The following is a 17,003-nucleotide window of genomic DNA, read 5'->3' as shown; positions in this document are numbered from 1 at the left end:
GATATTGCCCCTAAGTCCCATGAACAACTATCTAATATAGCATATACTTAGATACATATCTATGCACATCTAAGTATACATTATAATAAGTATATACTTATATATACACATACACTATATATGTACACTAATAGTAAGTGTATATGTATATCTAAGTATATATGTATATATCCATGTCATCTATGTATATACTATATACGTAATAAGTATTTACTTATATATGCATAGACTGTATAGGTACACTAAAAGTAAGTGTATATATCTATATACATCTAAGTACATAATATAATAAGTATATACTGATAGATATATACACTACATATGTACACTAAAAGTAAGTGTATATGCAGCGTATTTTATGAAGACATAGAATAAGCTCATAGTGCTACCTCGCATTCCAGTCCAACAGCACAGGATTCAGTGTGGCCACCTTCCTTTCCACATTTGTAAACTCTCTCTCCAACAGCAAGAAACCTGGTTCTCATTATCCACACTGTATACACTTACTCATTCAATCCTAGTACATACATGCGGTAATTTCATAATTGCTAACCCAGCCCCCTGTGGAAAACAAGCTTAGTTCCAGAACATAATATTTGTGATGGCTCTTTTTTCTTTAACCTGACAGTTTCCAGTCAAAATTGTCCAAACTGTTGTTTTCCAAGGTTATTAAGATCTGTGCTTTTCTTCTCTACCCTCTTTGGTGTGGTTATGTTATTTATTTACAATATAGTTGGGTTCATTTCTTTACTGTTTGCATTCCATTTGGGGTCCTCTTCCCTACATCCTCATTAAATTTATTGTTATTTTTGGCCACTTGAAACATCACCGTGGTTCTAAAAGTCAGAACTTTACAAAAAGGTGTAATTAGAGACATGTGTCACCCTCCTGTCATTCCTTCTCTCTCAGTCCCATTCCCACGTTCTTTCCAGCCCATTCTTACCCAACCCCTGTAGACAGCCCGTCTCATTAGTTTCTGGTTTATATTCCCGTATCTCTTTTGCACAGATAAGCAGATACAAGTATTTATCTTTATATCAAATCATGATTAGCACACAATAAATACATATTCTTTTGTACTTTGCCTCACTCACGTAACAGTATGTTAAAATTACTCTGTACCAGCCATAGACATCATCCTGGTTCTTTTATGCTGCTGATACGACTCCACCGTGTGGGTGTGCCACGGCTTATTCGACCACTCTTGTATGAATAAGCACTAAGGTCGTGTCCTGTACTTTGCAATTGCACACAAAACTGCAAGGTAAATGTGCATTTTTATATTGTCGGAGATGTATTTCAGAGTAGATTTCTGGAAGTCGGATTGCTGGGTCAAAAAGTAGATGTACGTGATGTAGCTTTGTTAGGTATTACCAAACTCCTCTCTAGAAAGGTGGTCCCAATTTGCATTTCCACCAGCTCTTTGTGAGTGTCTAACTCTCCAGAACCCTCCAGAACAGAAAAGATGCCCAACTTTTTAATTTTTGTCAATACCATGGGTGAGAAATGACATTTCATTGTTATTTAACTCTAAATTTCCCCAAGTATAAATGAGTTTGAACTTTTTTTTATATGTTTGGGGTCCATTTCTATATCTTTTTGGTGACTTGTATGCTTTTGTGTCCTTTTCCTATTTTTTAAACAGGTTTTGGTCCTTTGTTCCTCAGTTTTTAAGAATCCTTTATATTAGCCTTTGTGGTATATTTACAAATATTTTTTTCCTAGCCTGTCAGATGTCTTTTGATTTTATGTTATTATATTGCCTTGCAATTTATTTTAATGAGGTCAAATGCATCTATCTTTTCTTACCTCTGGATTATAAGGTATAGATTAGAAAGCTTTTCCCTACATTGAAATTAAAGAAGAATTCACCCATTTTTTTTTAGTACTCATATCACTTCATATTTTACATCTAGATCCTTAATTCATTTGGAATTAATCTTGTGTATAGTGTCAAGTATGGGTATAATTTTACCCCTAATCAGCTCCTGAATTTGTCTACCTCTTGCTATCTCTTCTGCCATGACTTGAGTTTAAGCGACTAACTTTTGACAAGATCACACCAGTCTCTTAACTAAGGAAGTTCTTACCTCTAGTTCAAGGCTATCCCATTCTCCAAACTGCAAGCTGAAGTGATCTTTCCTAAATATAAATCAGGTCACAACTCAACTCTGTTATTAAAATCTTCCAGTAGCTTCCTGCTGAGGGTGGTATGAAGCCCAGACTTCTCAATTCCCTTCCAGGGCTCTACACCATCCGGCCTCATGTTTGGTCACTCCCGACCTCACATTCTGCACGCTAACCTCTTTAGTCTTGGAGACCTAGCTTTCTCATTTTCCCATCTTTTAAAATGAAATTGATGGGAGTCTTCTCAGAAATAATGCCAAAAAAAAAGAAATTTCTATCAGCAAGGTATTATGAAATTCCAGGGAGAAGGATGTTATTAAGTACAGAAGTGTGTCTCAAATTCAGATATTCTTATGTCTTATAAAAGAAGCAATTAATGAAGAAAGATGAGAATAAAACAATAGCGCAAGACCTCAGGATGTTATAGATTTTGAAATATGGTGTAATTGCTCCTTGGCCTTTTGGCTAAGATCAAGTGTGAAATGTGGTGGTGATTTGCCCATTAGGAAAACCATGTCTTTACCTATAGGGTTGGTCTGAAGATTCAAGGAATTAGCACATACACAGTGCTTAGAAGAGTGTCTGGCATATAGTAAGTGCTTATTAAGTATCAGCTAGCTATTTTTCTTTGGGGGAAAATTATGTCACAAATTGCATACTGTTGTTGATAATTAAGACAAAGTCTATTCAAATTTATTTGACGTGTAAAAAAAAAAAATTGGAGTTGGACTCAGCCAGTCACCTGGCTGTTTCCTATAATAGCATCCCAACTAACTGTGAATTCCTGAATGGCAGAACCTCTATGTTTCATTCGTCTTTCCAAAAAATGTGTTCATATGTTTCTTTGGAGAACTCAACCAAGATAGAAGTTGAGCTGAATGCTGAAAAGTTTATGTTTTATACAACCTGAGAGTTGGCAGGGACCTCACACATCTCTGGTCTGCTCTTCCCTTTACAAGTTCTAAGAACCTGAGGCACTCAAAGTGTCCTTAGGTGTTAAAGGTTTTATAGCTGGTGTCAGGCCAGTGCTATTTTTTTTATTGCCTCAGAAGCAGAATCTTGTGTATCTAACTGAATCTGTCTTGGAAGACTGAAGCTTTCCCAAGGCCTCACTGTCACACTGTGGACGACATTTTTATGTGTGTGCGATGGTACTTGTCTACATACTTTCCATTTATTAGCTTATTTCATTGACACAACACCTCTATGTGGTAGATGCTATTATTGTCCTCACATTACAGAGAAGAAAACTTCAGTGAAAGTTTGGGGAGTTTCAGAGTCTTGCCCAAGGTCATAGCTAGTAAGCAGTAGAGCTGGGATGTGAACCCAGAGAACAAACTAAAGGAGAAGTGTAGACCAGAAATTCCCAAAGTGATTCCACAGCACATCAGCTGCAAAGGAGGTCTATAGGTGTACAGGATTCTGCATTCGAATAAAACCATGCTCAACAAAGTTAAACAAGTTTTCTTTACTGCAAGACTTATCAGAGCCTTCACCATGCAGCATGCATTGCAGATGCAAGGCATGGGGTTGACGGTGTCTCGGGCCAGCTAGCTCCTGGGATAGCCTCAAAGAAGGTAGAGCCACTGTCTTCATCTGGAGACCAGTGGCTTTTCACAGCCACTGAAGGTGGCCAGGCATAGTGCTGGGGCAGTCAGCTGTCAGTACTCAGAGGTCCCCCTAGGGGTAGCCAAGAGCTCCTACCAGCTGTGACACTTCCATTATGTCTCCTGAGACCACTGAATCCAAAACTTAGGCTTTGAAAACTTGACTTTGCAACTTTTATGAACTTGGACATGTCATTTGATCTCAATAAGCCTCAACTTCCTTATTTGTAAAGCAGAGATATAACACTTGCCTCATAGGTATGTTATGATAGTTAAGTAAAATAATATATTTAAAGCACCTAGCATAAATTTTGGTCTCCAGCAGCTCAACAAAAAATGGTAACTTTCCATTCTCATTCTTGACAAACTTTTCTCTTATGAAGAATGCCTTTTTTTTATATATAACATTTATTGTGATTTGTGAAATAAGGTTGACGCATGGACTGATTGAGGGATTTGGAACTCCTGTTGGACACGGGAACACAGGGAAGGCAAATACCTTTTATCATCACCACGGAAGAGTTAACTTTGGTGCAGGACACGTGTAAAGTGTCACCTCCTCATGGCCAGTCTCACTAAGATGCAGGGACCGAAGACTTCATGAGCCATGCTGGGCTCTGGCCAGCTCCTGACTCACCATCGCAGTGGATTAGAAGCTTCACTCCCAACAGAGCATGTCATGGCAGTGTCTGGGGTGCTAGGGTGGACTTGTGGTCGGCCATATTTCCACCGAGCTGAAATCTCCTTTCCTGTTCATGACCAAACCTGGACTGCAGCAATTTCACGGACATGACCCAAGCCTTTTGGGGGCAGGATCTGGCAGTCAAGATCATTGGTAGGAGTCCCTTGAAAGCAGGGCCCCTCACCTTTGATACTCAGCCCCTGCAGTTGCCAGAAGGAATTCCTAGGAAGCCATGTGGAGTAGTGTCGTGTGCTCCCAGCAAGGTGGCCGGTGATGACACCACCACGTCCCAGAGAAACCTGAAGAAGGCCTTCACGTCTTCCTACAACCAAGGTCAGTGTGCTTGTGGCCCCCATGGTGGTCCCCATGTGGGTGGAATTCCAGCAAGGTGTCTCAGCCATGGCACTTTGCACAGCCTCCAGTCCCCGAACCAGGTTTAACATGGATGACAGTCTAGAACATTCTGCTATCCACATTTGGTCTTCCTCCGGCCTGTCCCGGTGGGAACACAGACTCCAGAGGCCCAAACTCTACCAACCTTAACCTCTCCGGGATCCACCCTCCATTCTGCTTGGCTGTGTTCTCAGAACCTCTCAATTTCAAACAAGCAATGTCTTTGAAAATAATCATTCAATAGATTCCATGGCTCCAAAGAGAAATCAAAACTCTCTGAACCAGAAGGTCAGGGGGTGAGGCTCTTGTGAGGTTTTGTGCTTGCTCTGCTGAGCCGCACAAGGCACTAAAGCCCTTTTCACCATGAGGCTTCCCCTTCCCTCCTCTTGTCCCTCAGAAGCAGCACTGTTGTTTCTCTATTAATTTAGTGATATGAAAACAGCCTAAGAAATCAACATATTTCTTTGGAAAAATAAAAGGCTGGCAGCAAGCTTCAGTGACGATAATAGTTGTTGTAGGGTGGTAGGATTATGGATGATGTAAATTTGTATTTTCCAAAATCTCTGTAACGCTCTTGTGCCTTTAGTGAAAAAGAAAAGGATTAGCAGTGACGTTCACTTACTGGCTGTTGAATGTAACATCTCTGGGCAAGGTAGAAAGGTTCAGTTGGCACTATGGGAACCACTCTAGCATTTGTTCTGAGTTCTTTATTCCAAACCTAACACGAACACAAAATCTGCCTGAATCACTTTTTGTGCCTGGAGAAAAATTAGCTAAACTTCTAGGGAGATATAAAACTTTTAACTAAGAATCTCTACTGGAAAACAATTTATGATTGTACTTGTGCCTTCCTGGAAAGAATAGCTCATCAATCCATTTTGGCAAGAAAGAAATAGTACAGTAATCCCTCCTTAACCTCGAGTCCTTGTTAGGCAAAATCCAACGCAGGCACACTTTAGCGATATAGTGGGTTTGGTTTCAGATCGCTGCAATAAAGTGAATATTGCAATAAAGTGGGTCGCAGGAATTTTATGGTTTCCCCGTGTATATAAAAGCAATGTTTACGCTATGCTGTAGTCTATTCAGTGTGCAATAGCATTGGGTCTTTTAAAAATGTACATACTTTAATTAAAAATACCTTATTGCTAATAATCATCTGAGTGTTGAGCGAGTCATAATCTTTTTGCTGGTGGAGGGTCTTGCCTCGACGTTGACGGCTGATGACTGACCAGGGTGGTGGTTGTTGAAGGATGAGGTGGCGGTGGCAATTTCTTAATGTAAGACAACGATGAAGTTTGCCACATCGACTGACTGACTCCTCCTTCCACTAAATTTTTCTCTGTCACATGCGATGCTGTTTGATAGCATTTTACCCACAGTAGAACTTTCAAAATTAGAGTCAGTCCTCTCAAACCCTGTCACTGCTTTATCCACCAAGCATATGGAATATTCTAAATCCTATGTTGTCATTTCAACAATGTTCACAGCACCTTCAACAGGAGTAGATGCCATTTTGAGATCATTTTCTTTCTTCATCCATAAGAAGCAATTCCTCGTCCATTCAAGTTTGATCATGAGATTTCAGCAACTCAGTCTCATCTTTGGGCTCCACTTCTATTCTAGTTCTCTTGCTTTTTCCACCCCATCTGCAGTTCCTTCCTCCACTGAAGTCATTCACAAGGGTTGGAATCAACTTCTTCCAAATGCCTATTAAGGTTGATATTTTGACCTCCTCCCATGTCACCAATGTTCTTAATGGCACTTAGAATGGTGAATCCTTTCCAGAAAGTTTTCAATTAACTTTGCTCAAATCCATCAGAGGGACCACTAACTGTGGCAGCTATAGCTTTACAAAATGTATTTCTTAAATAATAAGATTTAAAAGTTGAAATTACTCCTTGATCCATGGGCTGCAGAATGCATGTTGTCTTAGCAGTCATGAGACAACATTTACATCCTTACACATCTTCATCAGAGCTTTTGGGGGACCAGGTGCGTTCTCAATGGGGAGTCAGTCATATTTTGAAAGAAATTTTTTTTTCTGAGTAGTAGATCTCAACAGTGGGCTTAAAATATTCAGTAAAGCATGCTATAAACACATGTGCTGTCATCTAGGCCTTGTTGTTCCATTTCTAGAGCACAGCCAGAGTAGATTCAGCATAATTCTTAAGGGCCCTAGGGTCTTCAGAATGGTAAATGAGCATTGGCTTCAACTTAAAGGCACCAGCTGCATTAGCCACTAACAAGAGAGTCAGCCTGTCCTTTGAGCTTTGAAGCCAGGCATTGACTTCTCCTCTCTAGCTACGAAAGTTCTCGATGGCATCTTCTACCAATAGAAGGCAGTTTCATCTACATTGAAAATCTGTTGTTGAATGTAGCACAATCTTATCTAGATCTCCTGGATAACCTGCTGTAGCTTCTCCATCAGCACTTGCTGCTTCATCTTCATTTTTGTGTCATGGAGACGGTGTCTTTCCTTAAACCTCATGAATCAACCTTTGCTGGCTTCAAACTTTTCTTCTGCAGCTTCCTCACCTCCCTCAGACTTCACAGAATTGATGAGAGTTAGGATCTTGCTCTGGGTTAGGCTCTGGCTTAAGAGAACGTTGTGGTGAGTTTGATCTTCTATCCAGACCACTAAAACTTTCTCCATATCAGCAATAAGGCTGTTTTGCTTTTCCATCATTGGTGTGTTCACTGGAGTAGCACTTTTCATTTCCTTCAAGAACTTTTCCTTTGCATTCACCACGTGGCTATCCGTTGGCACAAGAAGCCTCGCTTTTGGCCTGCCTTGGCTTTCAACATGCCTTTCTCACTAAGCTCAATCATTTCCAGCTTTTGATTTCAAGTGAAAGATGGGTGACTCTTCCTTTCACTTAAATACTTACAGGCCATTGTAGGATTATTAATTGCCCTAATTTCAATATTGCTGTGTCTCAGTGAGTAGAGAGCCCCAAGGAGAGGGAGAAAGATGAGGGAATAGCTGGTAGGTGGGGCAGTCAGCACACATCACTGATTAAGTTTGCCATCCTATATAGACGCAGTTTGTGGTACCTCCAAACAACTACAATAGTACCATCAAACATTGCGGGTCGCAGATCAACATAGTAAATATAATAACAAAAAAGTATGAAATATTGTGAGAATTACCAAAATGTGATACAGAGACACGAAGTGAGCATACGCTGTTGGAAAAATGGCAGCGACAGACTTACTCCAGGCGGGGTTGCCACAAAGCTCCAATTTGTAAACATGATGCCATCTCTGTGAAGCACGACAAAAAGCAGCGCAGTCACAGGAGGTGTGCTTGTCTGTGTGTGTTTACTTCTGGGTACCACTTAGGAAGTCAAGCATTTCTGCTCCCTGTATGTGGACCACAAGAGCCACTTGTCAGGGGCGACTAGAAAGAGGGCACGAGGAGTAGGAAATAGAAAAGAGAAGGAAAGCAGATAGCAGAGAAGGAGGCTTGGGTCCCCTAAACCACAGGAAACCTCAGCAAGCAGAAAGCACGTAGCCCTGCCCCCACTGCACGCTCTGCGAAAAGGATGGGCGCAAGGAGTGCACGCACGGGCTGATGGAGGCAGCGCCAGGAGGCAGGAGTGACAACCCACAGCCATAAAATCAGAAATGCTTTGAATATTTTTGAGACAAGATGAGTCAGCGGAACAACAAAAAAAGGCTCTTAACTATTCTCACTGCCTGCAAGAAGGTGAAGTAAATCTGTAAGAGTTGCATTGCAACGCAGGCGGAGGGTTTTCAAAAATATTGCATGAGACACTGAAAATGGAGAATGAAAATGGGCGGTATGGAAAGTCCATAGTGTCGAATATTAGGTGTGTAAAACCCCGTCGGCATTTTCTCTCCTGCTTTCTGTCTCAGCTCCTTTTTGCGTGTGCGGTAAATTTTGTCAGCATTAAAAGCACCTGCCCTCGGTCCCCCAACTCTGTTTCCCCACAAGCTCTGCAGTTTCCCGGTTTTGAACTCATGGGGCTTTCCAGGAATCAGATTCCCATGGATGGATAGATATTGCTGGGTTTGCTTCTTACCAAACGGAGGAGGTTTGTTCCCAGAACCACAGAACTGTTTCCTGGAGCAAAGCCATCTTTTCTTGGGTGAGAACTTCAATGTACTCTCAAGGGCTCTGTCCTCTGAAGCCAAAAGGCTGCTGGGTATCATTCACTTCTGCATTTCCTGAGGAGGAGGAGGAGCAGGAAGAGGAGGAGGAGGAAGAGGAGTGCCTTCTATATGCTAATCCAGCGGGGCACTAGTGCCTTATTGGCACAATGCATCACAATGACAAGGTGTTTGGATGATGTATCGCTTAAAAGATGAAGCCATCGGGGAATGAGTCCAAGATCAGATTAAATTTAATTATGGGATAAAAGAATCCTCATCTGTCATTCTGGTGATGAGTTCACCGAGGGAGGGAATGAGGGCCTCACGAAGAAGAAGGGAGGGGAGGAGTCCGATGTATAGATGGGGAGGACGAACAGAGGAGAGGTTGCTGATGCCCTCCCCTGAGCCTGTTGAATCAGAAAGGCCCTCGGCACAGAGCCGGACGCCCCCCAACAGGGACGGACGCCTTCAATTCCTTTCCGTGGTGCACACCTTGCTTTAAGAACGTCCCCTCACAGTGAGCAGCTGTTTCAAACAGTGCTCATTGAAACGTCCAGGGCGCTTCACTCGGAACACTTTGCTGGTCATTCGCTGCCCATGGCATGGGCTGAGGGGGGCTGGGAACCTCAGCAGAATCCGTGGGGACGTGTTCGTTTGCACACGCGTGTGCAGGTGCACAGGCGACTGTCGCGAGCACAGCCAGTGAAGCTGGAACTCACATTTGATGTGTATAAAGTATGTGGAGCAGAGGGAGAGGGAGCTGCAAAGGGGGTCAGGAGAATTCGGGGCAACAGAGCCACTCTGTACCTTGACTGTGGGTGATTACTTGGTCATAAGTGTTTGTCAAAACTTGCAAAACTACACATTATAAAGAGTAAATTTTACCTTAAAAAATAAAAAAAAAAGCCAGTTAACATGAAAACTGAGATAGCATTAGAAATTTAAAAAAATTAAGCAGGGGCACTACGTCCACACTGGGCCTGTCCTGGGCAAACAGGGACACGTGACCACTACCTCTAGAGTCTAACACAAAGCCTTGTCACATTAGACGCTCAATACTTGGCCACCGACTGCCGAGGACAGGCACCTGCGGGTGTCTGTGGGCACACGGAGGCCCAGGCCCCATGGGCAGGACGTCTGGGCTTGGACTCCGGGAGCAGCAGTGGTAACAGGTTCCCAGATGGTCCACAGTGTCTGCACAGCACGCCTGGGATGCCGGATGGGATGCCCAGCCCCGATCATGGCTCTCGAGGCTCTCACGCTCTGTCCCTCTCGGCTGCCCTGAGCCGCCTGCCTCAGCCAGCTGCGTCATTCTCCCCCTGCACGTGGCTCCCGTGCCCTGCCTCCGACCTCGGCTCTCACATCCGCTCCTCCGTGCTCGCTTCAGGTCTTTCCACTACGCCCTGCTGGGGCTGGAGAACACCTGGGGGCTCAAGGAAATGGCAGATGCCCCCCAGAGTTCACGATGGCACCGCGGAGTATCCAAGACTAAGCGTCACGGGACTTGCATTTGACAACCGGCACTGCCCCACCTGAATCTCAATTTTCTCATTAATAAAATGAGAAAACGAAGGTGTCACTGTTTACCAGATGGGGTAGTGGGGAGGATTAAACATATTACTGACACAGATATGGGTGTTATCATCAGCACTTTCGTTCCCCGTGTCAGCCGAGCCCCGGCCCAGGGCGCTCAGTGCTGTCCCCGGACAGGGGCCGGAACACGGAGCTCAGAGTCCACCGCATGCAGCAGCTCAGGGGCAGGGACCTGAGACAACAGGGTCAGGGCCCATGGGGGGGGTGGGATAAGGACCACCAAAATGGTACAGGGATCCTAGGCACAGTGATACCATCACCCCCTTCTCTCTTCCTGACGGCACCTCTGTCTCTGGAAGGAAATCAGAAGCTCTGGCCTGGGAAAGGTGACCAGCTGGCTGAAGGGGCGCAGCAGGAGGGCCTGGCAGAGCAAGCCGGTCCCCTCGTTGGGCAGCAAAGCTGTCAGGTGTTCCTACGGCTGCTCCAGCTCAGGAACCCTCCCCACACGTGGGCCCAGGAAGGCAACAGCCTGGCACCTGGTGGGGGTCTGTGGTCCTGCCTCCTTAGACAAGACCTCCCTCTCCACACGGGTTCACGCTGACACCAAAGGCTGCTGCTGCACCCTTGACATTCTATTTTTAAATAAAACTTAGGCTCCAAAAAGAATTGGATGTGTTTCTAATCCAAATTAGTAAGCAGACAAAACCGAGGCTCGTGGTGAGCTCGAGGACGGACGGACACTTTGGAGCGAGCAGGCTCTCTGAGTGGCCAGGAACCGTTTCCATCTTGTTGACAAACACATGCTGCAAGACAGGAAATTACCCTCCTCAGTGCCTAGTTTATCTTGGCTTAATTGCTGTTTGATAATAAATTACAACATAGAGTCCATTAATTAAGCTAACAATGTCTGTGGAACGCCGACTCCTTCTGCAGGGAGTTGCCTGGTTGCAGGGCTCTGTTCAGTGGCTGTGTGCCCGCGGCACTTACCATGCCGTTTAAAGAGATGCCTGGTCAGAGATGGGACTCGGTGCATAGAGGGAGCAGGTTTGGGCAGCAGCGGAGCCTTGATGAACGAGCAGGGGACAGCCCGGCAGCCGCAGAGCCAGGCCAAGGACACTTGCTAACGCAGACACGTGGCAGAACAGAGAGCAGTGCTAGATTGACTTTCAAAAAATCAGCTGATGGAAAGTCACCAGGGCCCATTTACAGGTGTTCATCTTAGAGGTGGGGGGAGTCATGATCTGCCTAATTTTGCTTGTTGTTCCATAAACAACCAAATGGCCAGAGCTTTCATTTGGAAAAGTTCCACATGCAGGAGGAATTGGGGAAAGATGTGTTCCAGCTATTTTCCAACCAAGGACTCAGTACTGTGCTGCAAATGCCACTGAGCTCCCAGCAGAAGAGGGAACTTGATGCCTGGCTCCTGCCTGGGGAGGGAGCGAGTGGGTGGCCATCCTCAGAGTGCACGCGATGCTGACCATGTTGTCTGGGGGACGGGCCATGCAGACATTCCTGCTGGGTCTGTGTAGCAGGTGGCCACTGGGCAGGGCCCCAAGGGAGGGGACAAAAGAGGAACAAAGGCTCTGGACAGAAGAGTAAGGAAAGCCAAGTTTGCAGCGGTCTGCCCAGACTGTGTGTGGAGGTGTGGGCATCACAGGGCCTTAGAGATGTCAGAGTAGGCGGGGAGGGCGGGGGTGCTGGGAAGAGGTGACCTCAGGCCCATAGAAGGCAGATGACACTGCCCTAACATCCTAGGCCTCAGGATCGGCCTAGAGCTTCCCGGGTGGCTTTGAGAGCCTTTCCCTGAAACACCCGGAGCAAAGCCCACTGCTCAGAGCCACGTGGGAAACCCTCCCATCTCCAGGGGACAGTGCCTGGGCCATCTTTACCCCCTTCCTCATGCACAGGAGGCATTGGCTTCCTTGGGCCAACTATGGATCTTGCCAGTGTCTAAATGGGATCATCTCTGTCTATGGTCACCATTGGTAAGTACTCAGTTCAAATGTTATTAATACTTATTCAGAAGGCTGGAGAAAGTAGCCTGGGAGTCAAGTGTTCTTCTAAAAGTGACTCCTGGAATTCCCAGAAGGATGGTTAGGCAGAGCTATGCAGTTGGGGAGAGGAGCTGCCCCAGGTCCAGAGTCCAGGCTCTTGCTGCCCAGGCCGGAGGCTGTGGGCGTCCTAGGAAGACGGTGCGGGCAGCATGTGGGGCCCTGCCTTCGGGTCCTCCTGGTCCAAAACCACCATCCCCACTCCCTCTCCAAGCCGTCTCGGTGGGAGACTAGCTGGGGTGGACTGCTGGCTTTTCACTTGGTCTCCTTCAAGATGCAGCCTCTTAGACAGTCCCCTCTGGGGCTGGCCGTACCCAGTCTAAACTTATCATTCCCCAAGATGAAGCCTTCGGTGGCTCCGCAGCACCCTCCAACCAGCAGTGTCAGCACCCCCTGGTTTTTTTGTTAGAAATGTAAAATCTCAGGCCCCAGCCCAGATCTCCTGACCCAGAACCTCTGGGGGTGGGGCTCAGGAGCTGGCATTTTCCCAAGTCTCGCAGATGACTCTGCCGCACACCGCAGCGTGAGAGCCACATCAGGCCCTTCCCCATCTGCTCTCCATCTCTCTTCTGCCTGTTCTCAGGCCCCTTTCCTCCTGTAGCCTAAGCCACACTTGTGATGCTGGAGGTTTCCTGCCTCTATGCCGGTCTTGCCCCTGCAAAGGTAAACCACTCAGAGCAGGGACTGGATCTTCCCAACGGCCTGTGTACAATTGTGACTCACACCCACAGCAGGTGATCAGGAGGTATCTGTTCAGAGAATGAATGAATGGATGGATATAGACCGGCATTCGATTCTCTGGTCTAGGCATCCCAGCCATTCTCCCACTCCCTACAGGCACCTTTGGGCAGTGGTGAGGATCCCTAAATAACCTTGATTTAAATGGATTGCGTTTGGAATTGGAATATAAATGTTTGCCTTTTGTTATGGTTGGTTGACATAATGTTTTAAATTTCTATGAATGTCAAATCTAGTGACATTTTGGGGTGTGTTTTCTCTCCATCTTAGAGAGTTTCAGCTAAGCTTCTTCTGTACACACACACAAATGCACACTCACGCACAAGCGTCGCCAGCTAGCACAAAACCGTCAACGGCAATTCATTTATCAGGCCTCTGTTTTCACAGATTGGTGAATCGCCTTACCCTTTGCAAGCTGTCTCGTGTGTTCTCAGAGATGCCCCTGCAAACACTTTCCTCCTTCCCCATCACACTCTGTTCTCGTACCAGCCCTAATGGTCCCTGTGACACTCACCACCAAAAACATGCTCTTTCAGGACAGACGTGTCAATCCGGTTCTTGGGAGGGAAGCTGCTAATTGTCTCTTCGAGGTTGTAAGCAGGTGTATGTGGGTGTTAGCAAATGACTCTGTGGCTTACTTACCTTTTCCTTCCAGTATGAAACATGCACATTGATCCGTAATCTTAATATTTGTGCTGATGCAACCACTTATGAATCTTTTCCCCAGCATTTTTAATGAAACAGCCAGAAAGCCTCCCACCTTCTCCTTAAACTCTCAGAATAGATAACAATTACCAAAATAGAGGGCAACAGAAGCATCCAGAAGTCCCACAAGGCCCGGGTGGGCCTGCGGTGGTCAGAAGTAAGCTCCTACCTGTGGTCCCCAGCCGTGGCATGGGTACAGTATTGCTGTGTGGTTCTCCAGTGGGCCCTGGTCCAGGCAGACGTCTTTTGCCTTGTTGTTGCGGAGCTGCGGGAGTAGACAAAACATTACCCTCAGAGCTCCTCTGGGGAAGGTGCTACCTCCCAGCCCTAGTTCCACGCTGCCTTGGTTCATGACGGGAAGGCCACAGGCCCCTCCAAGCAAGGACCAAGGCACTTCACGGCTGTGATCACTTTAGCAGGAAGGAAAAAGTCCTCCATGGGTGGCATGGGCTCCAGCCCTCTGCCTGTGTCCTGGGCAGCTGGCCCCCCCCCTCCCAGCGCCTCCATCACAGCACAAAAGAGATCACAAGGAACTTCTGGACATAGAGACATGTATTACCCAGACCTTAGGTTTAAAGTCACCTCAGAGGGGGGTCAGGGTGTGGACTGAGACGTATGAACAAATCCTAAGTGGGCCTTGGCACCAACACTGGTTTTAATAACCTGGGAGTCAGTCATAGGTTAGTCACTCATATCATTACTTGCATAGAGGCATGGAAAACAGCAATCAGAGAAGCAAACTGAAACCTTGCCATCATGAAAAGCGCTAGCAACTTTATTTATATATTCAAAAAACATTGTACTGAATGCATATGCTGCATCGGGCACCATCCCAGATGTTGGAAATAGACATAGGTCCCCAAGACAACGCCCCTGGACCTAGGCTTGTCTCCTTGGGAGTGTGTGAGAGCAGATCTAATCTGGCCTCCAGGCACGTTGTAACCCTATATTGGTATCCACCACCCCAGGGTCTCAATGGGTGGGGAAAAGGCAATGTCATTGGTCTTTCCATATATATTCATTCCCCTCCAGATTATATTCTCCATGGAAACCACATTAACTAAGGATAAGTCAGAAAGAGTGGCACAGGGACACTGTTCATTCTGTACCCAAATTGTGTCTAGTCTCAGATGACTGAGCAGATTTCTAATGATTTTGAAATCTTTTTTAAGATTATAAAAATAACACCATCTCATTGAGACATTTTGGAAAATACAGAAGAAAATAACAATTGTTCACAATCCTTTCACGCACAATCAGTTAATTTTCCCTCCAATCTTTGGACATTTTAGCTTTGTTCAATTTGGGCTGTAATGAGCAATTTTATGCATAAAGCTTTGTTCACATTGCAGATTTTCTTAATAGAATCCTAGAATTGGGATTAAGGTATCAAAGCGTATGAACACCTTGATGTTCTTAAAACACGCTGCCTGACTGCTAGCTGGGAACTTTGAACTAATTCATATTCCAGCTCACGAGGTGGGCAAATACTTATCTATTTATCGGTCCCGAATTTCACCATTTAAAAATATTGTTTTGAGGGGTGAAGAAAGGTATCTTGTTTTTATAAATTTACTATTCATAGTAAATTGAAATGTTTTGTGTTTAGCAATCATTTTCCTTTTTTAAAATTGTCTATTTATTTCCCCACTGGGATCTTAAATGGTTTCATTATAGATTTGTAAGAGCTCTTTACATACTAAGGACATTAATGTTTTCAAGGCATATTTGTTCCACATGGTTTCAGACTGCTAGGATTTTAAATTTTATTTCTAATGCTTATGCAATCAAATCTATCACTCAGTAATTTAGCAAATATTTATTGAAGGCCTGGTAAGTGTCTGGCACTGTGCTAAATTTAATGAACACAAAGATGTTTTAAACAACAGTTTCCCTGCCCTGAAGTGGTCCACAGTCTAGTGCAGTGGCTAATATATGTCAGGACCAGCAAGGAGGACTTCTTCCCCACTTCTGAAGGTTCAGAGACGACTGCTGAGAGGAGGCGATTCCCGCAGGAGGGGTTCAAAAGGGTATGTGGACTCGATGCTGGAAAAGTTCTATTTTTCACCCAGGTGGTGGCAACATGGATTTTGGGTTTATATTATCATGCTGTATGTGTATGCTTTATACACATTATATATGTGTGGTATTTTATATAAATACAGGTGAAAGGAAAGAAAGTCGAATAAAAGTGCATTAGAGGCCAGGGGCAGTTCAAACCAAGGGCAGTATGAGTTGGCCACATAATTTTGTGCAAAAATGTTGGTGGCCCAGTGTTTTAGAGCACCATGAAGTGCTTTTGTAAGTGGAGAGACAACATTTCATACATGTAAGAGTCAAGCATCCACATATCATTCTTTAGAAAGACATTCCAATATTTTAAGACATTCCAGCTAACAGGGATGAATAAAAATGTAAAAATCAAAGGAAAGTGACTTGTTATCTAAGCGGGCCTGGGCGCCAACACTGTCGTAGGGGGAAGGGCCAGGCCGACACCTGCTCGGAGGTCTCTGTTTTCCCTCCCCTGTGCTGGCATTGGCTGTGCCTAAAACAGTAAGTAGGAATGAGCATTAAAAACAGACTTGTCTGAATCATGGTAGATTTGGTCATCAAACTGAATTTGATTAAAAAGTTATTCATAAAGAAGATATAAAACGTAAATAAAGTACAGTCAACCCTCTATATCTATGGCTTCTACATCCATGGATTCAACCAACCTGAATTAAAAATAGTTGAAAAAAAAAAGATGGTTGCATCTGTATTGAACATGTACAGATTTTTTTCCCTTGTTATTATTCCCTAAACAATACAGTGCAACAACTATTTACGTAGCATTTATATTGCATTAAGTATCATAAGTAATCTAGATGTGACTTAAAGTATACGGGAAGCAGTGCATAGATTCTGTGCAAATACCACACCATTTTATACGAGGGACTTGAGCATCTGCAGAGTTAGGGTATACACAGGGGACCCAGACCAATCCCCTGTGGATATTGAAGGATGGCTGTATTAATAATGTTTGGGTTTAAAACCCCAGATAATATTAAC

At 44.8% G+C, this 17,003-nt stretch overlaps 1 protein-coding gene across 1 annotated transcript in view; it reads right to left on the bottom strand.

The window, feature by feature from the left end:
- WBSCR17 (Williams-Beuren syndrome chromosome region 17) overlaps nt 1–17,003 on the bottom strand; it is a 404,099-nt gene that overhangs the window by 17,335 nt on the left and 369,761 nt on the right. The window contains exon 9 of the mRNA XM_012640253.1: nt 14,122–14,217. Coding sequence (XP_012495707.1) covers nt 14,122–14,217 — 96 coding nt within the window. The remainder of the gene's footprint in view (nt 1–14,121; nt 14,218–17,003) is intronic.

Source organism: Propithecus coquereli, unplaced genomic scaffold, assembly GCF_000956105.1.
Source record: "Propithecus coquereli isolate 6110/MARCELLA unplaced genomic scaffold, Pcoq_1.0 Scaffold150, whole genome shotgun sequence".
NCBI classification, from domain to species: Eukaryota; Metazoa; Chordata; class Mammalia; order Primates; family Indriidae; genus Propithecus; species Propithecus coquereli.
The sequence above is the reverse complement of the archived record's forward strand: the minus strand, read 5'-3'. Positions and strand labels throughout refer to the sequence as shown.